The sequence below is a fragment of the Alligator mississippiensis genome, chromosome 1 (assembly GCF_030867095.1).
Source record: "Alligator mississippiensis isolate rAllMis1 chromosome 1, rAllMis1, whole genome shotgun sequence".
Lineage (NCBI taxonomy): Eukaryota > Metazoa > Chordata > Crocodylia > Alligatoridae > Alligator > Alligator mississippiensis.
Window position 1 is genome coordinate 153,518,883 of NC_081824.1, and position 27,794 is coordinate 153,546,676.

General features: G+C 43.1%; 1 protein-coding gene across 1 annotated transcript in view; it reads right to left on the reverse strand.

Moving 5' to 3' along the window:
• Positions 1–1,086: 1,086 nt before the first annotated feature.
• Positions 1,087–27,794, reverse strand: part of NID1 (nidogen 1) — a 96,662-nt gene continuing 69,954 nt past the window's right edge. The window contains exons 16-20 of the mRNA XM_006258185.4: positions 24,874–25,045; positions 21,903–22,060; positions 19,500–19,623; positions 15,320–15,432; positions 1,087–14,400 (exon numbers count right to left, since the gene is read on the reverse strand). Coding sequence (XP_006258247.1) covers positions 14,279–14,400; positions 15,320–15,432; positions 19,500–19,623; positions 21,903–22,060; positions 24,874–25,045 — 689 coding nt within the window. The 3' untranslated portion in view covers positions 1,087–14,278. The remainder of the gene's footprint in view (positions 14,401–15,319; positions 15,433–19,499; positions 19,624–21,902; positions 22,061–24,873; positions 25,046–27,794) is intronic.

Here is a 27,794-nt window from a genome sequence, read left to right on the forward strand (position 1 = left end):
TTCAGAAATCATGACTTAAGAGAACCAGCCAAACTGTGCCACTACTGTTTAGGCAACTTATTAAAAAAACAGTCACCTAAGCATGACTCCAAATACTTCTTCACTGGTTTCTTCAAGTTCAAGGCCTATGCTTTGATCTCCCCAGGCAAAGAACAGAACTCTGTGGAGGTACCAGCACTAACACACAATTACAAATAACCACTTTATAACTGAATGCTAATGGCCAGTAGATGGTGTGTAGTTACCAGAGTTGTACCACCGCCTCCATTAACCATGTTCAGAATTTCTGGATTCTTCTTTTTTTTGAAGCTTGGAGTTATGTTTGGTAGGTCCTTCTGGGGAGACTTGGTGCCTGAAGCCTTGTGTTTGATCTATATGATCTTTCATATATGTACATAGGTGCTTTGATGTGGGATCTTACACAGGAGAATCAGAGGCACTATCATGCACGTCATATTACAAACAAAGGGTATTTTTTTGACCAAGGGTAAAATTATACAAATTTCCCTTCCAAGAGGAAAATTATTAAGGAAAGTTTGAGGAGTGAAAGAGCAACGTGTACAGCGGGCAACACTGTAAGCTGAATAAATAATGGGGGTTAAGAAAACAAAGGAGAGTAAAACGAAGCTATGGTCTGCATGGGAGGGGAGGCTCTGTTGTGAATGTCCACCCTCCCTTCCATGCTGAGAAGGAAAAGCTGCAGGTTTCAGTGTGAGAGGAGGAGCTGTTGTGCATGGACATACCACAAAACACCCACTTTGATACCATTACTAAAAATGCTAAATTCTTATTTCCAAGGGGTCAGAGATCAAGACCCACAGTTTAATTAGCTGCTATAAGAAGAGGCCTTTCCCAGCTGAACTTCTTCCACTCGCTCCCCAGCCAAACTGAACACTAGTGTGGGCTTGAAAATGAGTAGCAATGTTTCATTTCCTTCTGGTCTTCCAAAATTCAACAGATCAGCAGACACCACAGGTTCTACTTAACTCATTGTGACCAGCTCCACTGATAATGAATCCGTGTGATGTTCTGCTATTTAAAGTCATTCATGTTGTTTGAAGTGGAATTTCAAATCAAAGCCAGGAGCCATGACCTCTGGGGATTTTTAATTGTAGGGTACTCCAGCAAGATTTCCTTAAAATGCTAGTCTGCACATGCAGCAGCAATTCAAAGCTGTCATCTTGCAACTGATAATGCAGGCTGCTGCCCCCACACAGAGTCCCTTTGATATTACTGAACCTCCATTAGCTGCAGCTGCTCACCCACTGGCTTGAAGCATGCCAATCTTGGCATGAGTCTAGGGAGATCAGTGGCATATTATGACGAATAGGTCTGTGTGAAATTTCACCAGCCATTTCATTCTGACAGTTTTGACCAATTTGGAGGTCGAAACAGCAAAACCAGAACAAAACAAAGGCTCTCAAAATAGCCTAGAAACAAAACAAGGCTGGTTGAAACATTTTGAAAGTCGAAACGTTTCAACCATAGGCTGGGGATGGAAAGTCAGTCCAGCCAGGATGACTTCCCATCCTCATTGCAAGATCCAGCAGGGGGTGGCGAGGCAGCCCAGCTGGGCTGCTTTCCTGTCCCCTGTGCTACATTGCACCAGGGGTGAGATGCAGCCCAGCTGGAATGCTTCCTCATCCCCCATGCTTCAGCAATGTAGCGTGGGGCACAGAGAAGCAGCCCAGCTGGGCTGCCTCCCGCCCCCAGGTATGATCTAGCGCTGGGGACAGGAAATCACCCCAGCTGGGCTGACTTCCCATCCCCAGTGAAACTCAAAACAGCCTTTCTGTTTCAGTGGAACAGAACAGGACAGCTGTTTCGACTTGAAATGAAATTTGTTATAAAACACTGTTCTGTCGAACCGTCGAAACTCAAGGCGAAATGGAACGGTGCCGTTTCGCATAGCCCTAATGACCAACTACAGGGGCTGACAACCTTTAAAAGTTGCAGGCCAGACTGACCCAATTCAGGGCAGAGGAGGGCTGGTAGGTAGGTACTAGGATGCATCTGCTGCCCCCTCTGCTTCTTTTCCCTGCACCTTCATGGGGAAAGCACCTGCCACTGCTGCTTTTTCCTGTGCCCACCAGGGAAAAGTGGCAGCAGGTGCTGGATAAAGCAGCGGCAGCAGGCACTTTCCCAGTGCAGATGGCGGGCACTTCTCCTGTGCTGGTACAGGGAAAAGCAGCAGTGGTGAGTGTTTCCCCTGTGCCCGCTGTGGCTGCCTTTCCCTGTGCCAGCTACTGCTGCTGAAACCCCATGTCTGAGGGCTGGATTAAAAGACTCTGTGGGCCAGATCTGGCCCACAGGCCATAGGTTGCTGATCCCTGACCAACTCCATCTGCATGAGCTTTATACAAAATAAATGTATATTTGATATAAAAGCACAAGCTACCGTACAAAGCAAAATAACTCTGCCTTGGAAATCCAGACAGTCTTGACAAACCTCTGGAAACTCTTCTTGTGTCAGAATGGGTTTGGGTCAGTCTAGGAAGCATGGAGCATTACACTGACTTACGACAGGAAAAAAAAGCTGAGGATTTGATATGTTCAGCAACCCAGCTGGCACCTTCACTGAGAGGCCTCTGAGACTACGTAAACCAATTCTGTAACAAGTATCTGAGGTATTCACATATTAGTTCTATGAATCAGAGTATCACAGAGAACCTGGGCTGGAAGGGCCCTCCAGAAGGTATCTAGTCCAACACCTTATCTGAGGCAGGGTCATCCCTAATCAAATCATCTTTTACAAATCCATTGTTTAACCTTTTAGCAAAACTACACAGTCAATCCTGACACAAAACCCAAGACATAGCATCTTAACCTGCCACAGGTGATGCAAGGAACCATACAGCTAACATCCTACTGTTGCAAAGGTTGTTAAACCTCAGCTTGAAGGCTCATAGTCAATGGGTGTATCTACACATTAATTAATGCGCTGTAATTATGACATATTAAGTTTGATACCTGTAATTACAGGTACTACCTTAATGTGCCGTAATCAGCACTACTGTGCATTAGCTGCAGTACATGTTTTTTTGGTGACGCTGATGCACAGTAGACTAATTCTCCTGCACATTAGCTCATTAGCACAGGTTTTGTCTGCCATGCTAATGCGCAGGAGAATTAGTCTACTGTGCTCAAAGCATCTTGTGTAGATGCACCCATCGTGACTTACTGAAGCTCTAAATCAGATTATGTTAATGCTGTCACCAGAGTGAACATACAGCTAAGTTTGTAAACATCTTGCAAATTGTTAGACTATACCAGTGACTAACTGGAGGATAATTAAATATATATTTAGCAAATAGATAAATGGCTGATTTGAATAGATCACTCAGATCTGGAAATGTAATTTGAGTTTTGCTGCTTGAGGGCATGCATAGATTCCTGCATTTCTAATTGAATTCTGTAAACTCCATGAAGGTAGACTGCATCTGGCATTTCTGAATATTTTGATGACATATACTTGAACTGACGGTCTGTTTTAGAAACTAAAACTCACTGGCACCAGTAGGAATGAAGAATGGATCAAATGCAGATTGAATGAGAAAATAAAATTCAATTTGACTCTTCCTTCCTCCTGAACTTCCATTACTTTTACATAAATACATTAGTGTAATTTTAAATAGTGATTTTCTATATACTGTATACTAACAGTGCTTGAATTTTAAAAATCATATTTTTTAAAATATTTCAGTTTCTGAGAGAACCCTTTAAACAGCATGCCCTGGACTTATTTTAAAGCTGTAAAAAAACAGGCTTTTTCCTGCTGCCTTACTATTTATAAAGATTTTTACAGCAAGACAGGAAATGGTGTGAGCCTTAATCCTGTAGAGACATGTGCTTAAATTTATGCATGATGAATTACTTCCCTGATTCAAGAAAACTATATCTGAGAGATAAGCAGTGGGCTTAAAGTGCAGGCAGGCAGATTGAGATCAAGCCTCAGGGACAAAAAACCATAAATACCTGAGCAGCTAGATATTGGAAAACACTTCCAAAAGAAACTGCAGAATCTGCCTTACTGGAGACTTCAAGACCAGGCTGGATAGGCAGCAGCCAAAGATGGGTTAAGTACAGTAAAACTTGTTTAATGGAGGGCGGGGGGAGTGGGGGGACATGGACTAGATGATCCTTGAAATCCCCTCAGTCCTTATGACCCTCAATATCCTGCAGTTAGGCTTCATTAGGAGGGATTCAGGGACACTTAATTCACCCCAGTCTCAGAATTGTCTGGTGGTTAGGATTCATGTGCTCTCTTCGGTTATAGGAAAGTAGGGCTGGAAGGGACCTCACAAGGTCATGTAGTCCACCCGCCCCTGCTCAAGACAGGAGCATCCCTGACTAAACCATCCCAGCCAAGTGTGTCCAACCTGCTTTTGATAGTTTCCAAGCATGGAGAATTCACAGCTTCCCTGGGTAGCCTGTTCCAATTCTTGACCACCCTTATAGTTAGAAAGTTCCTCTTAATTTCCAACCTAAATTTTCCCTGCTGCAGCTTGAAGCCATTGCTCCTAGTCCTGCCCCCTGTGGCCACAGAGAAAAGCACATTTCAAGCTTCTCTATAACCATCCTTCAGGTATTTGAAGACTGCTATTGAATTCCCCATCTGTCTTCTCTTCACCAGACTAAATAACCCTAGTTCTTTCTGCCTTTCCTTATACGTCTTGTCTCTCAGGCCCCAGATCATTTTTGTGGCTCAGTGCTGGACCCTGTCCAAATTATCCACACCGTTCTTAAAGTGTGGGGCCCAAAACTGGGCACAATACTCCAAGTGAGGCCTCACCAGAGTATGACATTCAGGTTCAAATATCCTGGAGGAGGAAGGAATTGAATACAGGTCTCTCTAATCCTGGACATGTGCTCTAGCCACTTTGCTATTTCATCAGCTAATTCACAAGATAAACCCAGAAATATCAGAGGAATCCATGATGTCCAAACCATTCTGACCTGTTGTGGTCTGAGTTTTTTGCAACAAAAGAATTGTTCTATTATTTTTCTGTAGTCAAAAAGCAAGTGAAAGCTAGGAGCTGGTGTTTTTCGAGGGGTGCCTTGAGCCTAAAAAGGTTGAGAACCAGTGCTCTATGCCTTTCTTGAGGTCTAGACAGACAATGTGTTGTGTGAGTCATCTGTGCGGGGCCTGGGAATGCTCAGAAAATGACATGATTCAGCCCAGTAACACCTACCAGTTTTCCGTGTTACTATGCTTGTAGTTTGGCCCATGTGCATCATGCAGTCCTGACCAAAGCAGAATTGCCACATAAGTCAATGGACAATTTGTTTGAGTGCAGGTTCAAATCCCATGATTACTTCCATTAAGTACAGTTTATTATCCTGTAGGAGTTTGTTCATACTGTTGTTATTTGATTTGGCATAGCACCTAAAACCCCTCATCATGGACTAGGACACAGTGCCCTTCCTCCTTATAAGGTCTTCTAGATGGTAGTAAATAATAGTTGGAGTTTTACAATGACTTTCACACAAGCATCTCCCAGTACTTCATAAATAGGTCTCACAATACCCTTAGCAGCTTGAGAAGAGCCACCTGGCTCCTTTTACAAGTGAGTAAACTAAGCATAGGGATGGCTGAGCCAAAACTTTTGAGAGTGGGGACTAATTATGGGTGCCCAATTTCTGACTTCAAAGACCTGATTTTCCAAGGCACTCAGAGTCCAGAATTTCAGCTGACGTTAGTGGGAAATGTAAGTGCTCAGTATCCTGGGGTCAGGCTCTATATCTGAGGTGGGAACTCAGAAATGGTGTGCTTTGGAAGAATTGGTCTTGAGTGACTGGTTTGGTGTCCCCTATTGAACTATCAGGAGAGCCAGGAAGAGATGTGAATCCCAGTTACCCCGTTCTCATCACTGTACACCCTGCCCTCCTGTAGGATAGGTCTAGGTCCCCACTCAGAAAGAAGACAGTCAACCATACTGAGTCCAGTATGCAGCTCCCTTAGTTAGTTTCAATTCCAGAATAGAAAAATGGTTCAAATATAAAGGAACTACAGCCCACACCAGCCCAGCCCTAAGGAGCCCGATCTCAACTTCAACAGCACACAGTCAACTTCTTAGAGCAAAACTGCTTCCTCCCAACCTCTCCCACTTCTCAGACACTTCTTGGGAGTCCTCTGAAACCTCCAAGCTGTGCTCCAGCCTCATCAGCATGTACCTCTTACCTGCTGGCTGTTCCTTGGTTTGCTTTCAAAGGTGCAAACCAATCTGTTACACCTCTCCAAAATAGACTTACCTACCACCACCACTGCTAGTTCACTAACTAGGAACCTGATAGTGAGTGTGTCTTGTTCATGAAAGAGTATTTTTGAAAAGAATGGTTTTTGATCAGCAATGCAGCCATTTTCCTTGGGTATTTCTGCACTCAAACCCAGCTCAAGCTGAGGGGGGGAAAATACAAACCACGTAACTGGCTACAGCACTGGTTGAAACATGTGAAGTTGGTTTCCTTGCAGCTGACCAAATAAGGGATCAGATTAAGTGCATGAGAAACAATTTAGACATCTCATTGCAGCTTAAAAATGATCTTAATAGAGAAATGAAATGGATATATATAATAGCAACTTCTATCTGGATGGTTCTAGGCAAGATTTCATCTATGGAATATTAATCTCCCCAGAAGTATCTGTCCCAAAGGAAAACTTGTTTCTGTTGTTTCAGTATATTAATTTATGGCTAGTATTAAAAATACCTTTATTAGAAAACTCCTGACTCCCAAATTAATTAATTTACCTGTTCAGTTGAACACCTGAGAAGAGCCTAAATCAGTGGCCACATGGAATCTAACGGAGGGGAACCTGAAGATTGTAGCTGGCATGTAGGTTTCAGCCATTGCAAAAGTTGATCCTTCTGTGACAGGACATAATAGGTGTCTACCTATAAACACATATTGTGGTAAATGATCCCTCCATTCTCTTTGCTTGTTTTCTAGACAGACAATCAGGCAAACAACACTATGCCACTGAGATAACAAGCACAGAACCAACAGTGACCTGAACAAACCATTTGCAAAGACAGGTTGAAATACTTTCACAAAGGGTCAGATAAGGCTCCCAGTTACTTCAATGGCCAATAGAACATCAGTTGAATGGCAAGTACAATTGTAAACATAGATAATTTTCAAGCAAAAAGTGGACAAATCCACTAAATACATTTTTTCCTGTGAAGAATTTACTGTTTTTACTCTTGAGCACAAAAGATAACTGAGGATGGAGAAAGTCCATATATAATTATAGCCAAGGGAATGATTTCTAACACATAATTTGTTCAACAAAATCTGTTTTTCTCTGCCCACAAAGCAGCTGGTCTTTGATCATGGTTTCCTGTTCATTTATTGTACACAATTATGCAATCATCTCATTCTGTCACTTTTAACTGTTTGACTGTATTGGATACTCCAGGTGTGCTCACTGCCTGGGCATGGTGAGATGGCTATTCTATAAGATGCCCAATGGAAATGTTGTAGTAGATGACGGTCCCTGTGTGATGCCGATATGTTATTGTAGCAGGATGCTGGAATTAGAGAATGGGAACATTCTCAGTTATTTTGTTGATCAACCCTTTCTGGGCACGGCATGAGCAGCTGAGCCACTCAGTGCTTAATCAAACTTCCTGAGAGTTTTAATTTGTATGGTCAGAGGAAACAGCTCTTACTTCCATCTTTCTGACCTGCTGACCTATATACACAAATAAAGCCATTGGCAGAATTCAAGTGGAGCAGAACTTAAAACAAGGGAAACAGTTTAAATGGTTATTGTGTGAAATGCTGCCAAATCCCCAGACATGTGCATTGGATCTTGGATGTAACATTTAGTTCTTGTAAACAAGACAGTTGTACAGTCTATTTCCTCCAGTGTTTCACAACCTGGCTGATAGCAAGAACTTTATTTTAAAGCAGGTTCTTGTGCTGTTTCAAACCTTTTTTCACAGCAGAATGCCATGAGAAACAGACCATATTTAACCCTACGTTAAACTGATGCAGTGTGACACTGTCACTGAAGAGCCATTTATCCTCTTATCCTCTAATAAATCGCCTGTCATTCTTCATTATAAGCCCATGAATTAAAATCTAATGTGTTGTGACAAAATGGTGTATTTGGAGAACTGCAGAGCAAGAAGTCTGCCAACTTGGAAAGGTACTTAGGAGGATGCTGCAATTCTGTGAGCTACTCGGAACTGGCAGCTGTACTAGGAGGGAATGCTATGGGGATAACAAGCAAAGGAAGAACAACAGATTTTTCCAAATGCTTCTCAGATATAGAAGGAAATGCCAGATCCCTCATTTCACTAAAATGTAAATGTTTCAGCTCCTCCCCAGTGGGGGGAAATCAGGGACATACTTCCTGGCAACATATATAACAAGTTTACAGATTAATTATTTTATAAGTGCTTGGTTATATTCTATTGTGTAGGGTAAAGTGACTCTGCAAGCGAACTGAATGGTCAAGATTTTCAAGCAGTTTAGGGGATTAAAACACTTAGTCTTTCATTTTGGGGGAATGCTTTGCATCTGAACTCTTGCACTTTATTTACACTGCATTGTATAGTGCCTCCTGGCTAGCTCTGTGTCCCACTGATCCTCTCACGAACTTGATGCTGAGTTGCAATTTATTTCTTTTCAGATCCTTGCTGACACAATTTTCGTTATGGGGTAACTGCAAGAAAAAATTATCCACATGTTGCTTACTTAACAATATACGTTTTGAAGCCTTTAGGAGTAGACCTGAATGGAAACATTTCTGAAATCTTTAGCTAACATACATCTCCAAGAAATCAGAGAATAATTTACCCTTTTTTTGTACTAGTGAGTAAAATCACCCAACTTTCTAGCTCATAGTTTCATAGTTGGTGGGGTCAGGAGGGACCTGAGCAGATCATCAAGTCCGACCCCCTGCCATGGGCAGGAAAGGATGCTGGGGTCAAATGACCCTGGCTAGGTGATCGTCTAGCCTCCTTTTGAAGACCCCCCAAGGCAGGAGCGACCACCACTTCCCTTGGAAGTTGGTTCCAGCTCCTGGCCACCCTGACTGTGAAGTAGTGCCTCCTGATGTCTAGCCTGAACCTACTCTCCATCAATTTATGGCTGTTATTCTTTGTTACTCCCAGTACTGATCAGGGGAACAGGGACCCTCCCATGGCCTGCTGGTCCCCCTTGGCCAGTTTATAGATGGCCACCAGATCCCCTTGCAAAGGCTGAACAGGTTCAGATCCTGTAGCCTCTCCTTGTAGGGCCTGCCCTGCTGCCCCCTGACCATGCGAGTGGCTCTTCTCTGGACCCTCTTGATGCTGTCCATATCCGTCCTGAAGTGTGGCATCCAGAACCGGATGCAGTACTCCAACTGCAGCCTGACCAATGTCACATAGGGGGGAGTCCTTTTTCAACCCAATTCAAAACAACTTGAACTCCCCACTTCCCCAAATCATATATTTCTAAAATCCACAGCATCTAAAGAGATGACTGACTTCCAGTGGTCATATTGGTATGGACTGGGAGTTTTTGCCTTCTTCTTTAGCAGGGGTGGTGTGGCTCTCTGACCAGGACCTCTTGAGACATATTGTAGAAGCTACTGTGGTCACCCTCCCTGCTTTACCTGTGGCAGGTTAGGGTGTTAAGTTTATGCTGTGTCAGGGTTTAGACAATGGTTTGTATGGGATGGTTTGGATAGGGATGACCTTGCTTCTAGCAGGGGGTTGGACTAGATGACCTCTTAAGGTCCCTTCCAGTCCTACTTCTCTATGGCTCTGTGACAGTCCAAGGCAATTTGTAACTGAGAGCCACTCAAGAACAGCAGATTCTGTGGTTGAAGGTAGATGGTGCACAGTACAGGACAGTTGGGTAGAGAAACAGGTGAGGGAATTTGGCCAAGAACAGCACCAACAGCTTCTCATTTTATGAAAGGTGCCATAACAGTCTTTGCATTTGGGCAAAAGCAACAGTATGTTCAGGTTTTTAACAGTTCTTTCAATATATAGTAACTAAAAAAAAGATGAATGCCTGAGCCAAATCTACTGGGATGGCAGAGCCAAGCTAGCTTACAGGAAACACCTTTCCCCACACAAAATGTAATTTAAGCTCACTGCTGCAGTACACTGCTGAAGCCTCAAATTTCACAAGATTCAAGGCGGGATTGGACTTTTATATGGGTAACAAGAATTGCCAGAGTTATGACTTAATTGTAACAAAAAATCATTTGGGGAGGGAACAAAAACTAATGTTACCAGGTATAAATTAGTCTGCAATTATAAGGAAATGAGACCTTCCAAAGAGAGGGATTTCTTGCATCTTCCTCTGATCTGGTGCTAGCTATCATCAGGGACAGGATAGAGGCCCGAATGGGCACAGTATTTATAACAGCTCCCATTCTGCTGAGTGCTTAGGCTTGACATCTAGGCCAACATGTCAGTCCCTCAACACTAGGTCACTCCAGCTGGCTACTTCTAGAAATACCTATGGAGACTGGCCCAGGAAATGCATAGGCAGGACGCACTCGGCTGGGTGGATGGGATGGGGCTGCAGGCGCGCAGGGAGCAGTGTCTGGCAGTGGGACAGGCAGGCGGGGCCAGGACCATGGGGCACTGCCTGCACAGGGCTGGGGCCCAGGGCAGACCCGGCATGCCCCTGCCCATGGAAGCAACGCTGCTCTTGCGGACACGCAGGCAGAAGAGCATGGCTCTGACACTGGGCCTTGTCCAGCGCTGACACCACTCTGCAATCTGGGCCTCAGCCTTTGTGCCACTCAACCATGCCACTCGCTGATGCTGCTCCCTGCCCACCCACGACCCCATCCCATCTGCCTGGCCAAGCATGCCCTGCCTGTGCGGGTCCTGGGCCAGTCTCCCCAGTGACCACACTCACCCACTCTGCCTGGAGCCTCTGACTGTGCATGTGGGGCAGATAGGTCAGGGAGCCCAGGCAGTGGGGCTGGGGCTGGCAACAGTGGTGACGTCAGCAGTGGGAGCTGGGCAGTGAGCTGCTGTGCTGGGCTGCTGAGAAGCAGTCTGACTGTTGCATTGCTGCAGCCTCGTTGTGCACCTGTGGGCAGTGGGAATGGTCCTATGCACCACAGCCTGGGCTACCCCGTGCATCTGGGCTAGGCAGGACCAAGGGATCTACCATAGGCCAGATGCCTTGGCATGTCAGATATCCCCATGGGCCATATTTTGCCCACCCCTGGATTAAAAGGACTGACATAACCGGGATAGGGGAAAAACAGGTAACATTTGCAAGAAGATAACTTACAGGCACAAGATACCACTTCCCCCCCACTCCTTGCAGGTGAGACCTTTTTTTTTTCTTTTTTTACAAAAAAAAATCTTTATTGGCTGTACTACAGATAGCTGTACAGAGTGTAAACTTTAAAGCACCACCTGATATTTGAATAATTCTGGAGGAACAGGTATTAAGCACCTTCATATCAGCACATTTTTTTGGTATTTACAGTTTAAAAATGTACCTGATTAAGTGTAGATATAAAATGAATTACAAAAGTTATAAAGAGTTATACAAAGAACTTTAAAACATTCTATATAGAGTTTGGTATTTTTATGATAAATATATCAGTAAAAGAGGAAATTGTCACACAGCTTAGGCTCAAAATTGGCTCTGCTTTAACACTGTTTAAATCTGGAGGAGAATGGCCTGCAGATGTTAGCTGCTGTGGGGTAGGTATTATAATTTACTGCTGTGATCAGGAGTTATTAAAAGGTAGCTGCTTTTATCCAAGACCTCCACAATCATGCTTTGTTTTGCTGCTGCAGATGAGCTACCTTGCCAGCAGAAGGCACAGATGTGAAATCACATCCCCAGAAATGTGCTGCTACATTACAAGAGGCAAATGATCTTTTATTGGACCAATTATGTAGCTGGGAGAGAGGTTTGACAACCTTTTGGGCACAAACTGCCCTTTCTCAGGTCTGTCCTGAGGAAAGGTACATTGCACTCAGAAGCTTGTCTACCCCTATCCCAACCATACTGGTGGTCCAAATAAAAGATATTGCCCCAAAATGCTCACCTCTCTAACATTTCCTAGGCCATCAGGGCTACAACAACATTATAACCCCACTGCTACAGTATGGACTTTTCAGAACTGTGCTTTCATATAAGAATGTGTAATTTCTTATGGAGGGATGGTGCAGGACTCCCCTGCCTGTTTCACATAAATTCTGTCAGTGAAGACACACTCCACCTTGTGTGTCAGTTTCCAGTGCAGATGGTTTGCTCTTGTTTTAAATGGCACCTGAAATGGGCAAACTCTTTATTCATTCTGAAGCCCTGAGACAGAGGCAACACTTCTGACAATAAAATACTCAATGGCTGTGGTTGCTCATAGTCTGTGAAAGAACCCCACCCTCCCATAACCAAGCTTGCCAAATAGGACAGAAAATGATAGGATAAAACGAACATATCATTTTGAGCTTAAAGAAGAGTATTGGGTTCAGTTTTTTGGAGCCACATTTAAAAAAATGGAGAAGTTAGAGAGGGTCCAGCAGTGAATGAAAAAAATGATGAAGAGCTTGGAAGGCAAGTCATATGAGAAGAAGCTGAAGGAAATAAGCATCTTGAGCTTGCAGAAAAAGCTCTTAACATGATAACAATCTCCAAATATCTGAAAGGCTAACAGAAAGATGAGGGAGAATGCCTTTTCTTTCTAGCTGTAGAGAACAGGATGAGGACCAATGGCTGGAAATTGCAGCAAAGTAGGTTTAGAAAAGATATCAGGAAGAACTTCTTCACTGTTAGAACGGTAAGGCAGTGGAACAGACTGTCCAGGGATGCTGTGGACTCTCCATCGCTGGAGGTGTTCAAGAAAGGATTGGATAAGCATTGCTCAGGGATGCTACACCTATGCTCTACTATGGCTATTTCCTATGCTTTGCGGCTTTGCTGGTTACCACATGGGGCTAGGAAGGATGTTTCCCCACTCTCCTTTTGCTATACATGTCTGGGGGCTTTTTTTTGTCTTCCTCAGAAGCACTGGGTGTTGGCTACAGCTCAGGCTGGGGATTTTGACTGTGGCATGCCAATGCTTCTGCCCACAACAAAACCCAGAGGTTCCTGGCTAGAAAATCTTGTCTCTTTGTTCAGGGCCAGACTGATTACTACAGTTGGGGCCAGGAAGGAATTTTACCCCATGGTCAGACGGATACATTGTGGGGGTTTGCATTTCTCTGTAGCATTCCTTCTTGGATTTCTCTTGGATTTCAACAGCCTTTACAGCAGCAGGACATTGGCCACTGTTGTCCCCTTGCTTTACCTGTGGCAGGTTCAGGTGCTATGCTTTGTGGTTGTGTGACAGGTTGCCTGCATAGTTTTAGTAGTAGGTTAGATAATGGATTTGTATGGGATAGTCTGGATAGCAATGATCCTGCCTCAGGTAGGCGGTTGGATTAGATGATCTCCAGAGGTCCCTTCAAGCCCTGCTTTTTTATGCTTATATGCATCACAAACAATAGAAATGAAACACTACTAAGGAAATGTGTCCCTTTAAAAAAATAAACCAGCAACTAACCAACACTCATTTGTGATGAGTAATGTGAGTTGGGATTTGTATTTAGACTCTCAGCTCTGAGGATATTAAAAAGCTATCTGTCAGCCAGACACAAAAAATAAGGCTTTCTGGAAAAAATCCAGTGAAAGTTGTACAACACCCACTAGAGCTTGTTTTAATAGAAGAGCTCATAGAGTATGAAGAGGCAATGTGAGCTGGTGGAGAAGTCTGCTGTCAGTGTCCCCTTTAAGCTGTGTGATGCATGTGGCTAAACAGGTGCACTCATGCTGCACTGCCAGGCATGCCTGCGTGGCCACACACACTGCACAGCTTAGAGGGAATGCTGCCTACTGTATGCTAGAGTATACTCATTAAGGTTTTTTGTAATAAAATTAACAGCCAAAGTAATGGTCTGAATGAGCAGTGTGAATGTATACAATCTTATGCCACACAATCCCATACAATCTTATACCTAATAAATTCACCTGGGAGCTACTGGCCTGCAGTCTGGCCAGCTAAGGTTCAGCTGGATCCCAACTTCATCTTTAACTACAGGAAGAAAGTACTGGGCATTACACACTTGGCTGAATGCCGCCAAACAGTGTGTGCATGTATGTGTGTGCACGCACTTGCATGTGTGTGTTGTGGCTTGCTCCCTGTCAGCAGCATGGAGAACTTATCATGAAGGGTCTTCATTGTGTTGATAGCTGTGAACTATTTACAGTACATTTCCAACAGGACACTGCAGCTCTAACACATTCTGTGTGCTAGCTCTCAGTTTTGTTCTATACAATCCACTCCAACAGTGTTGTCAGGACAGCGGCAAGAGCGGCCTGCTGGGGTGGTCAGGCATAAATGAGTACAGCCTCCATTATTCACTTCGCAATAACTATGTCCTGCAAGAGAAGGGCAAGTAAAATATAAAAAAGGCATTAAAAGCAATTCTGTTAATATGTTAAATCAGGAAAGTCAAAGAAATGTAAGCTACAAAGTTAGGTGCATGGCTGCTTTGCTCTTTTGTTTTAGATACAGAAGATCCTGGGTGCCTGGGTCCGATACTCATCAGATAGGAAGTACTGATATGGGTGCCATGGGATGGAGCCAGTGGAAGGTGTGAGGCACTGGAGGATTTCATAAATTGTTGTTTCAAAGATATTCATTTTTCCTTTTATATTCTGTAGCTCAAGCTATGTATGAAGAAGGGGAAAGGAGAGAGATTTTTCCTTGAAAGGAATTACATACATTTCCAAATTTCACAGGGGGCTTTTGGAATATGAAACTATGTAGTACAATAACTCAGAAGCTTAACCATTCCACAGGATGAGCATGACTTTTCCCATCTTATCACTTACTGCTGCCTTAACTTTTCCTCTTCTACACAACAGTGGCGTCCACCGAGGACAGTTGGAAGATGAAGATGCTTGTATTCTTATGAGTTGAAAAAATAAAGGCATAAGCACTACCCTTAAAGATGAAAGAGGCATGCCATCCAGGCAATAATAGGGTTACTTTTTGAATGAAGTATTTATGTACTCTGGACCTGGTTTTAAAAGACTGTTCCATGTATCCACCTGTCTTTCGATTCATATCCACAGGCTATTTCCTCATCTCCTACCTCTATAACATTCATATGGCAGCTTCAGCAAAGACTTACATGGAATATACTCTGTGCATTTTCAGCTTCTCTCAGTGTTACTTAGCAGGTGGAAAATATGTGACCTGCCTACTTCCTGGTGACCAACAGCAAATACTGTACAGGCACCACTGGGGAACCATTGGGTAGTAAATGAAAGGAGTTATGGGATGGGTGGTTACCTGGTGGGCACTGAGCCAAGGCTGTAGTTATTCCATAGAGACGGGAACGTTTGTGGGGCTGGAAGTTATCATTCTCTTTTGAAACTGTGCGATCCACAGCTACAACAGCATCCCTGCAACAATGAAAATGGAGAAAATGGAGCAATGAACAAAGGCGTTCTCCTTAAGTGACCTCAAAAGAACAGCGTTGGAAGAGGAAGCACTAGATTCCATTTACATTTTAATACTCTACCTACCAATAATATTGACAAAGATAGCAGAAGATTAGCCAGCTTCACGGTGCTGCAGGGCAACCCAAATGTCATAGTCCACACTGTGGGCAGCAGAGAGATCTTCCAGTAGTCTTATTTGTTGTTGTTATTACTTTGAAGGATAGTCACAAGCACAAAAAGTTCCCCAACTTCTCATCAAAATATGGGTTAATGAAGAAGCTCCACCTGACTTAAAGAATGCCAATGTTGTGACCATCTTCAAGGAAGGGGACAACTCAGTGTGTGGGAACTACTGAGGCATTGCCCTCCTCTCTGTTGCCGGGAAGATTCTTACTCACATCCTGCTGAATTGCCTCCTCCCCCTTGCTGAAGATGTCCTTCCAGGATCTCCAGCATGGCTTTAGACCTCATGGGGTACCACTGACATGATTTCTGCATGACAGATCCAGGAGAAGTGTAGGGAGCAACATCAGGAGCTATTTATTCATTCATTAACCTAACCAATGCCTTTGACTCCATCAATTGTGAAGCCTTATGGAAGGTGCTGGCTAGGTTTGGTTGTCCACTGAAGTTCATCAGCATCCTCAGGCTACTCATGATGGGAAGACTGCCACAGTCCTTTGCAATGGATCAGAGATAGACCCATTTACCATCCATACTGGTGTCAAGCAGGGCTGCGTCATCACCCCAACTCTTTTCTCCATCTATCTTGCTGTGATTTTGATTCTCATCTGTGACCTCCTTGCTCCTGGAATTGGGTTTGAGTATTGAATGGATAGTCAGCTTTTCAACCTGTGGCACCTTCACAGCAAAATGAAAGTTACCAAGACTGGCATCACCAACCTTCAGTATGCTGACGACTGTTATTCTCGTGCACGCTGAGACCAAGCTATAATCTAGCCTTGACCTTTTATTCAGGTGCCTATTAAGCCTGTGCAAACAGGGAAGTATTCAATTTGGATTTGGATGATTCGGAGGACAGTGATTCAATTCAGAGATTCACATCACTGTCCCGAATCAATTCGGCCGAATCGGCTTCAGAAGATTCAGCGCCGATTCGGAGAGATTTGGTGATTCAGCAATAGACTATAGTGGGGAATCACTGAAATACCTATAACTTTTTCATCCAAATCTGCCAAAAAATGACAACAGCAGGATTGGTAGCCCCTTCTGAGGGCATGAAGCCTGCCAAGTTTCAAGGAGATAGATGCAGGGGTTTCTGGGAAACTGCACCTCAAGCTTCTGAAAGCAAAACTTGTGACATGTGTGACTGTGTGTGTGCTAAGCAGCGGGATGAAAACAGCAGGCGTGGTAGCCCCTTCTGAGGCCATGAAGCATGCCAGGTTTTAAGGAGATAGGTGCAAGGGTTTCTGGGAAACTGCACCTTAAGCTTCTGAAAGCAAAACTTGTGACGTGTGACTTTGTGTGTGTGTTAAAGCACAGAAGGATGAAAACAGCAGGGATGGTAGCCTGTAGCAGGGGGCCTTCCCGGTGCCAGCTAGATCTCTGCCCACCCACCTGTTTCTGGGCCAGTCGCCTGCCCCTCTTTTGCTCAGGCAGAAAAAGCTCAGAAAAGGGACAGAAAGTCTGCAGACAGAAGCTTATATGACGAATTTTCTCTGAATCAAATTGGCGACCAAAGCTTCGCATACCCCTAGTGTCTATCATAGTCTGGGGCTCTCCCTTAACATTGGGAAAATAAAGGTGTTCCATCAGCCTGCCCCAGCACAAGCTGCTCTCCTCCCCCAAATATTGCCATTGGTGAGGAACCCCTGGAAAACACTGAGCATTTCCTGTACCTTGGCAACCAACTCTCCCAGTTGGTCAGTCTTGATGCAGAAATCAAACATCGGATTTGCTGTGCCAGCATATCCTTCAGAAAGCTCTTTTGCCATATCTCTACTGACCAATATCTACAGATGGAAACTAAGATCCTGGTCTACAGTTCAGTGGTTATCTCCACACTCTTCCACCAGGTAAGAAACATGGGTGACATATCAAAGCCATCTTAAGTGCCTGGAGTGGTTTCATCAGCACTGCCTCCGGAAGATCCTTCAGATTAGATGGGAAGACCACTGTACCAATGCCAGCATCTTCTCTTCAGTTAACATAGCCAGCATTGAGGCAAAGATCATAAAACACTGACTCTGCTGGGCCACTGTGTGCAGATGGTTGACACTTGTCTCCTGAAGCAAGTCCTCTTCTTGCAACTTAGTCACGGTAAGAAGACCCGCGGAAGACAAAAGAAATACTACAAGGACACCCTGAAAGCATACCTTGGGTGGCACTAACTTTACAAGTTGGGAAATACTGGCTGGTAACAGGTTTCAAAGCCACTGCACCAAACATCAAGCTACAGCTCACTTTGAAGAGAACTGTCTTGCTCAGGAAGCCAAGAAATAGAGGAGGAAGGAAAATCCACAACATCCTGGCCAACAGCTTTGCCTGGCACCACCTATTATATCTGTGGAAAAAACTCTTCAGTCATCTTAAAACTCACCAATAACCCCCCTCCCCGCAAACATCATCCTTATATCGAGGGACAGCCGAAGAGACTATGCTCCACCTCTTGCCTTCTCAATCCCTGAGGATTATCCGTGGCATACACATAATGACATGGTCCATTGTTATAGAAAATACTCTATTTGAAGAGGAGTCTGATATTCAAAAAGGAAAGAGGCAGGCACTCAGCCACTTGGGTGAAGTTATTACTGGTTAGAAGCAAAAAACTAACAGAACTGTGACATTTTCTATTTGTTATTTATAAAAGACATTCTAGAGTAACTTTTCAGAGATATTGGATCAAAACCTTGCAATCTCTTACTCGCATTAAAAGCTCTTATTGCTGACCAGCCTCGTTGAAACCAATGGGACTATTTGTGGAAGAGTCTTCAGCTAAAGAGCTTGAGTGACATTTTTACTTGGATTAAAAGCAGTTATTTTTGGAATATTTAGTCCAGAATTTGACTAGCATCTTCAGGTACAGTTTTAAATTATGTTAAAGGTTTAAATAATTTGACTTCAGCAAACATTAATGTATTGAAAGCTACATTTTAATTTTGTATTTTTTGGTGGAATGTTGATATACAAAGACCTGTAACTGATGATTTCTATACATCAAAGCAAGTGCTGCTATCCAGAAAACACATTCACTCCTGCCTCTTTTTCCAAGAACTGCAGGGCACTTACATCGCATCCCCTTTCTATAGATGCTTGGGTGGCCATCATAGAGGACATTCCAGTTTTCTGCTACTCTGTCCTCTATTGATATGAAACCCGATGCCTTTATGTCCTCTATTTTTCTTCAAGAGAAAAATAGAGGACATAAAGGTGTCCGGTTTCATATCAATAGAGGACAGAGGACAACTGGACTGTCCTCTATGATGGCCACCCTCATAGGTGCCCACCCTGCTAATAGGTGCCCACTGCACCAAACCAGTACTCCCACCCCATGTGTACAGAGTTGCATGGGACCTCCCCCCCAATACTGCACTGGCGCTCCTGGGTCACCCTGAGTCCCCAAGCCACAGGCTCCACTGGCCCTGTGGGCTGTCACACTCCTCCCCCAGAGGTGAGCATGGGCAGTGGAAGCTGATGGAGGAAGCAGTCTGGAATTTTGGGAGGCAGCAACAAGGAGAGCAATGAGTGGGGCAGGGCACAGACTGGAAGCCAGGGACCCACAAGTTAGCTCCTTAGGGGCTGCATGTGGCCCATGGGCCGCCAGTTGGACAGCCTTGACTTACATGACAAATTACTAACCAAAAAAAACAGTTAACAAGGGACATTGCTAGGTCAGCTCGAAATATCCACTACGCCCTACCTCAGCTGATTGCCAGGAAAGAATAATGGAAGCCTCCCAGAAAGAATACATATGCTGCCAGAAGGACAGATGTATTTTACTTCAGTTTCTACCAGACAGTGAAAAAGATCAAAATACAACTCCATAATTTCTTTAACTGATAACCTACCTCCTCCAGTCTGTGTAATACAAATTCTTCCCATAGCTTGTAATGCTGAAAGGGTACAGGATTCCTTCAAGGACCTTTCGTCGACCAGGCTGACTGAGGTTCATACATTCCAACTTCTTGGTGCCTGAATAAAGTAAAACAATTTAATCTTTGTGTGTGACAAATGGTTCTTTTGTGGGGATATGATGGGGGAGAGCTGTGCAATGACATTTACAAAACAAGTATGTAATGAGTATAGCTTCTCAGTGCTCTCTTTTGCCCTGCCCAGCCAAAGCTTGTCCACGTCACATCTCTGCCTGTGACAGGGCCCAAAGGCTATGTCCACAAAAGGACTTGGGTGCTGTAGCACTGAGCGCTACAAGACAGAACTTTTTACCCACTTACTTAGTGGAATGCAAAATTCCAAGTTACATGTTGAGACTCCCTCTGCAGTGCATAGGGAAAAGTATGAGTCTCAGAACTGCACCCACAAATGTTATCACACCGAGCAGGAAGCCTCCTAAAGCAGCCAACAGAAAATGCTGAGGAGATGGGTATGACACAGGCCCTGTCCCTCTCAAGGACTTGGAACCCAACTCCAGGCACAGGAAAGTACTTATCGCCATCTGGGATTCACAGGCTTCCTTGTGGCACTGTGCTGCATGGTTGCTCCAGGCTGCCCATTTCCACTAGGGCAAGGGTATACAGCAGAAGCTAGGGGAGGGTAGGAGAGCCCCAAGCAGCCATGACACTAGGGGCAGACTGCCAGTTGGACAGCCTGATATAATTAAGGCCAAATATTGTGGTTTTATAGACATGGATCTCAAGCAAACTAGCATGATTCCTTTCTCTGATGACACTGCAAGTTTGGTATACTTTGATTCTGGTAAGGTGTTTGAATTGGTGCCACACCACAGGGTGGGTAACCACTTGTCTGCCATTGCTATCCCTGCATTTTACCTGTGGCACCTCATGGTGTATTTCTGATTGGAGCTGGATTATTTTTAGGACGCTTTGGGAAAATGGAAATATGGAGGACAGGAGTAAATTGTCCAGAAGGCCCTTTGCTGTCTTATGTTCCTAAAATAAAATAATATTACATCTGACCAGTAAAACACACATTTGATCTCATAAGTAAATTGCAAATGGAGAATCCTGGGGGATGATGATTGGGGATGATGACAGCATGGTGTTGTAAGGACTGGCATCATGCCAGATGCTACTCAATACTGTATGAATATTGAAGAAATTTAAAATAAATTTAAGCATGAATGAACTGCTGAAAATATTTGGCAAATAATGAAGAGGGCACAGTAGTCATAAAAGGCAGTAATAAAAGGCAAAATAGGATTTAAACACAGCCACATTCAAGGCCATAAGTCTAGGAGCAAGAAATATAGGCCAAATGGGAGACTACATGCTAGAAAGCAGTAACTCTGAAAAGTATTTGTGGTCTTAACAGACCAGCAACTTCACATGAGCAGCACATTGCTCTGGCAAAATAAAAGGCTAATGTAATTTTTGGATGTATAAGCAGTGGAATGATGAGTAGAAGGTGACTTTTACCAGTTTACATGGCACTGGTGAAAGCAACACTGGTAAACTGTGTTGTGTTCTGGTGTCCATGTAGTATAAAAGTTGATGAAAGATTGAAGAGGGGTGCTGAAAAGAGCCCCAAAATGAGTAGAGGCCTGGAGAAAATCCCCCTCAGTGAGAGACCTATAGGGCTCAATCTGTTTACCTAACCAAGAGGCTTGAGAGGTGATTTGATTTAGAGTTTTGGAGAGAAAATTGTGGGCACTAAAGGGCTTTTTAGCAGAGAAGCCATAGCAACAACTACAATCTGGAGGTGAAGTCAGAAATAAGGCAGACATTTTTAATAGTGAAGGTGACTGACCACTGGAACAAACTACCAGGGGATGTGGCAGATTCTTCTCTCTCGATATCTTCAAATCAAAATTAGAAGACTTTTTTGGAAGATATGCGTTAGCCAGTAACAGGTGTTTGGCAGTAATAAGTGGGTGAAATTTAACAGCCTTTGTTATCAGGAAAGATTCTGACCTGAGGTCTGTACTATCTCTACCTATTCTGGCCTGAAGCATTAATAATCCATCAAGACCCAAATTCCAAAACTAGGGGTTAAATACTGATTAAAAATTAGCTTGTTTACAGCAAACCCAAAAGAAAATCTATAGTCTTCCTGGAGCTTTCTCCTTTCAGAACGGGAATCCTACAGCACGTAAACATATTCTTAGTGAATTCAAGCAAGAGTTAATAAATAAAAGCAGTGGATGACTCTGAGGTATATTTCTGAAGCCTGAGAAAAACAAAGTCCAAAGAACTCCATGCATGCTTCACTGCATCACTGCAGGGGTCAATGTGTTGAGTCTGCTCTGAATTTGCACTATGGGAATCTCTCTTTACCTGCATCTGCCCAGCACAGCATTGATGAGTAAATGTCAAATGTCAGCCCATTTGGTAATCCAAGATCATCCTTTACAAGAATTCTTCTGTTTGTGCCATCCATGTATGAGGTTTCAATTTTTGGAGCATCTCTGTTCCAATCTGTCCAGTAAAGATTTCTGGATGGGGAAGAAATGCGAAAGTTAAACTGAATGACCAAAACCAAATTACTATTTTTAACTGAGGAAATCCTTCAATGAAGCAAGAAGCAGCAAGGAGAAGTAATTAAAATAGGAGGAAGAAGCATATGTAGCTCTGATACAAGATACCTGAAATATAGAGAAGCTGTATCAAATGTAGCAGCTCCTTAAACACATGATGTCTCTGCATTGTGTAGGAGTCGATTTGTCAGATGCCAAATAAAAACCTCCATGTCAGCCATACAAAGTTAGTCAAGTTACTGTTTTCTTTATGGAGTCCTCCAGCCTACTATTTCTACATTGACTAAGGAGGAGGAACATGTGCTACATGTTTATGGGTTAAATCCACGTGAATTCAGGAAGAATATTTGAAGAGTCAACTTCTTGCCAACCACTGTCTGCTGCCTCAAAAAAGACTTCTCATGAGACCATATAGCAATGACTACCATTAAATCAGCTTTTCACCCACTATTTTGCTGCTTTGGATATGTTCCCTGAAGTTGCTAATTAATGTGTCTTCTTGAAGGAGCACTTTGTTGAATAGTAAGGAAAACTATGTGGGGGATCTACGTTGGTAAGCAGTCACATGGGCAGACTTTTACACCCACATGGAGTCCTGATAAAGCACTTCAATGATGCTCTGCACAGATACGTAAGAATGTGTGAATCCAGTTGTACACCTGTCTCTCTGATTGCACATGTTTTGCTGTGCACCTTGTGTACTTACATTTATCCACCTCCCAAACTCCATTCTTCTAGGTAGTCTGGGAGAGGAGCAGAGAGGGGGCTCAGCTCACCTTATAGTTAATTACAGTTTCATAGATGTTAGGGGATGGAAGGGACCTTAAGATCATTGGGTCCAGCCCCACTGCACTTGGGCAGGAAAGACTGCTGGGGTCATATGACCGCAGCAAGGTGGGTGTCAAGATGCTTTTTGAAGATCGCCAGGGTGGGTGACTCTGGGTACCAGGGTACCACCTCTGTGGGGAGCCTGTTCCAAACCCTTGGCACTCGACTTGATGAGAAAAGCTTATCACATTTAATGTGAATGAGAAAAATTAGTCGCACTATTTATTCTTAAACATCTGCATACTTTAACTGTCACTGGCTTGTTGATTTCATCACAAATCTTGTTCAGATAACATCTGGAGAGAGGATGTTCCTTCCAAAGACTCACTCTCCTTCTAGTGAGAAATCCATGATTCATTCCCCAATTCTTACTTATAAACATATCAAATTCTTGCTGCCTTGGCTGAGAAGTCATTGTTCTTTGCAGAAAACTGCACGTTTTGCATAGCACTATTTTTAGTGGCTCGCCATTTTCATTCAGTTTTATTAGAAATTAAGCACTTGGATAAAAAACCCTTTTCTAGGTAATAGCCATATAATTGGAAAATTATTTTTTGACAATAGAAATTAAAAGATACAACATTTAAAAGAACATATATGAATAAGAACCCATCCTGCATTAGCAGGATATTTAAATTTAATATTACATACTTTTTTCTTGATTAACATTAATTTTCTTTTGATATTTGGCAAAAAAATAAGTCACATAATAGAACTGCATTAAAAAATGTGACTCCAGTTCCACAAACATATAGGACATGTGCATACAACTATTACAGAAGTTACTCTGTGCTTATTGCTCCTGAGCACACTCTTAATCCATGGCAGACGAAAGCCAAACCTCAGTAGTTTACCTCACTTTCTTTGAGGGCTAAGTTGCTGAGGTTTGCTCTCTCATGGCAGGTAAAAGTATACAAACAGGCAGCTACCAGACAACAGCTGTTTAGTAGTAAAATTTGACCCCTATTTCCTTCTCTTGCACTCTCTAGTTTATGCGCCCAGGTGGTACAATAGAAGTGTAATTTTATGTACTCCAGTGCAGTTTCATTAGCCAAAAAGATTATTTCTGTGCTTACACTTCAACATTTTAGGTACAGGGTTTTCAAAGTATTTAAGTGTCTAAAGATGCACATAGACAGCCAATGTGATTTTCAAAAACATCCATGTGCCTAACACCATTTGAATTCAAGGAAGGAGCCATGCAGTATTTTTTAAACTACACCTGCCATTAAAACAAGGAAAACAGCAACTGCTTATTCTAATCTAATATTTTTAACTACAGCAATTAACTAGCAATATTGTGAAGGAGGGAACCACTTCTCAATGTGAGCAGTGTGCTGAAAGCAACTTTTCATGCAATATTTATATGTTTGTCTCTATCACTTTATTATCTAATTGGCATTTTGGTAGAAGTTTTTACTTCCAATAAGAGTCAGAGTTATGTAACTGCTTAGTTGGATTTTTAGGACTGAATAAAGGATAATGTCACTTTTACACTAGCATTTCAAGGCAGCCTAAAGTGTGAATTTTCAATATATGAACATAAAACATTTTTATTTGCAAGTAAGAGCATTTTCACAACATTTACACTGATATTGACTTTGTGGCAGGTTATAATCTGCCTGATTCCAGACAGACTTTGCTTATACTAGAGAAGATAATAACCCTCTTCCTTTTTGAAAGGTCTTGATCTTCCACTAATCTAGCTAGCCTTTCATCTGCTATCTCTGGGAATCTCCCTCTTCACCAATTTCACAGTCCTGAAAACTGTTTTTAACCTTTCATCTCTCTGCTTTGTCCTCAGACATGAAGAAGAATGCATTGCATTTGAAAACTTGTCTGTGTCTATCCCAACCATGCACTTGGCCCAATGAGACACCACACATATATCCTGGGTCTTCCTGGCTATAACATCATTCTAACATTATAAAACATTTACATACCCCTTCACAGCATCTGCTACGATAGCTCTGGGGTTCACCAAATCACTGTCAAACAGCACACGACGCTGGTTACCATCCAGACGGGCCACTTCTATTCTATCAAGTTGTGAATCAGTCCAGAAGATGTTGCGACCTAGATGGTCTATTGCTATTCCTTCAGGGCTTCCCAAATCTGGAACCAATTAAAGAAAATGAAACCTCAAACAATGTGTTTTTTCATAATATACAAATCCCAAACACTTAACAGCTATTTCAGTTGGAAAAGTAAGATTCTCCCTAAATACTTTGTACTAGTTTCCGTCCAATTGCAATTAACAGCAGGCCATTTCATACCTGGGATATTAACACTTTAGAAAATAATCACACAAGCTTTACTTTACAAAATGTAAATGTAAAGAATTCATTTACAAAGTAGGCACATTTACAGGTAAGATCTTTGCTCGGCATCTTAAACATGGCAAATCTAACTGCTAGAAAGTGCAGGAAGAGTGACTATTCATCACAGCAGGAAATAATTAAAAAATAAATAGACATGCATGTGTCTTAGGCTTGAAAACTGTGTAATTCCACATGGGTTCAAGCATTTTTCCAAATACAGGTTTCCCTCGCTTTATGTTGTACATGCGTTCCTGGAAAATGACGCGTAACTTGAATTTGCATTCACTCTACAATGTAACGAATAGGGATATGTTCCAAGATCTTGACTATACTGACCCCCAGACCTATTTCTACCACTTTTACAAGACGATTTTGGTACTCACCAAGAGCAGACATTACACACAAGCACAGGGTGGTGATGAATGTTACCATAATGGGGATGGCAACTACAGAAACACGTGTGGCAGATGAGTGAGGAGCACAGATCCAAATAGGATACTATATTTTGATGTGTCACTCCCACAGTGCACTGCACAAAGCAGCTGACTGCAGGCTTCCACCACACCAATCGCATAAGAATGAATTTACCTTGCATATAACAGGTTTTTGGTATGAAAAGGGTCATCGCATATGAATGAATTTGCACATACAGAACCTGCATAAAGCAAGGGAAACCTGTAGATCTCTAGGCCCAGACAGGGGTCCCTGTCTCAGATCAGTAGCAGTTAGGAACAGAAGCTAGGTTTCCTGATTGTTAGTCTACTGAACTGAGCACTGGATGCAGCTGTCTCACACAGAAGGCATGCAGCAGGCACAGCTTTCATGCCTCTGTACACATTTTGTTACCAATTCACCAAGGTTTTCATAGTGCCTGATTTGGTAGACACAGGGTGCGTCTACATATATGCTTATATGCAGAGTAGACTAATTAGCTCCACAGTAAAGCATCAGCGTCCACACGTGTGCCGATATTAAGGTGCAGTAAACTAATTAACTCTGCCATAAGACAGTACTGCTGGGGGCAGTGCTATCTTACGACGGAGTAATTATGTCTGATCAAATGCACGGGTAGATGGTGACCACGGGTGTAAATACCACCCGGTTAGCCCAGCCAGCCAAGGGCCAGACTCCTGCCTGAACCTCATGCCCAAGTCAGCTCCTCTGCTGCTCTCTGCTGCCACCCTGAATCCTCTCCGCATGGTCCCTGCCAACCTGGAGCTGCTCTGTTTTGGTGCAACTTGGTGCTGTCTGTGCACATGTATAGATGCTGTGCCTGGGAGCATTTTACTTTAGCTCAAAGAGCTCCAGAGCTTATTGCATTACCTTAATTGCACATGTAGAAGCACCTAGACGGCGTGTCCTCTCATGCAGGGGCGTGCACTTGCAACATGCACTTTGGTGTGGGGCAAATTGCCCCACTTCAGGGAAACTGCCCTTTCCCTGCTCCTCCTTCTCCCAGCGTGCTAGAGGAGCCAGGGACAACTAAAAGAGTGGTCTCCTGGGAGGACCTAGCCTCCATGTCAGCCAGTGATACTCCTTTTACATGCATTGCACCACTTTTTTCATGCTGCTTTTCTTTGCTACTGGGATTTTCCAGTAGCAAATTTTGTCCCCGTGCTGCAAATTTGCAGCACAGGGCACATTTAAACATTCCAAGTGTGCAGTCTGTGGCACCATAAAGAGGTCTGTGGTGCAACAAACTGCATGTGTCTGCATGTCTGGATGCAGCCAGTGTCTATTGAATTCTAATCCACACACTGTTAGTGAGTAGAGTGGCTTTCACTGACTTTAATGAACCTGAGATCAGGCCCTAGGAAAACAAAGGTAAGATAAAAAGAGAGGCAAGGGTAAAAAGCTACTACAAAACAAATCATGGTTATCGATGCTTTTCTATCAAGGAAATAGATCTGCACTTACTAACAAAGAAGAAGTAAGCAGAAAAACTTCTCCCTAGGATAAGAGTCATGGCTTCTCAAAGGCATTCTTCCCTTGCTTCCTAAACAGCCATTTTTATAGATTTTTTCCCTTTACTTCCTTCAGAGCAACTTTCAAGTTTAGGATTCCATTCTCATTCTGCTCTAGATGGAAGCAGAAGGGTATTCCCCAATTGACAGCTACCTCCCACTGCTTTCTCAGGGAACCTTATCCTCATACTCTTTTGCTTCCTGTGGGTTTCCCCCATTACAATCTTCTTAGGTTAATCTCCTAGGATTCAGGTAAAAATCATAGAAAAAGAGGGCTGGAAGGGACCCTATGAGGTCAGCCCCCTGCCCAAGGCATGGTCAACTTGTCTAAATCACCCTGACAAATGTTTGTTTAATTTGTACTTAAAAACTTCCAATGATGGCGATTCCACGACCTCTCTATATAATCCATTCATGTGTAACCACCTACACAGTTAGAAAGTTCCTAATATTCAATCTAAATCTTCCCTGTTACCATGTAAGACTTACTTTTTGTCCTGCCCCTTGTGGACAGACAGAACAACTGATTACCATCCTTTTTTATAACAGTTTGTGTACCTGAAAACTGTTATCAATCCC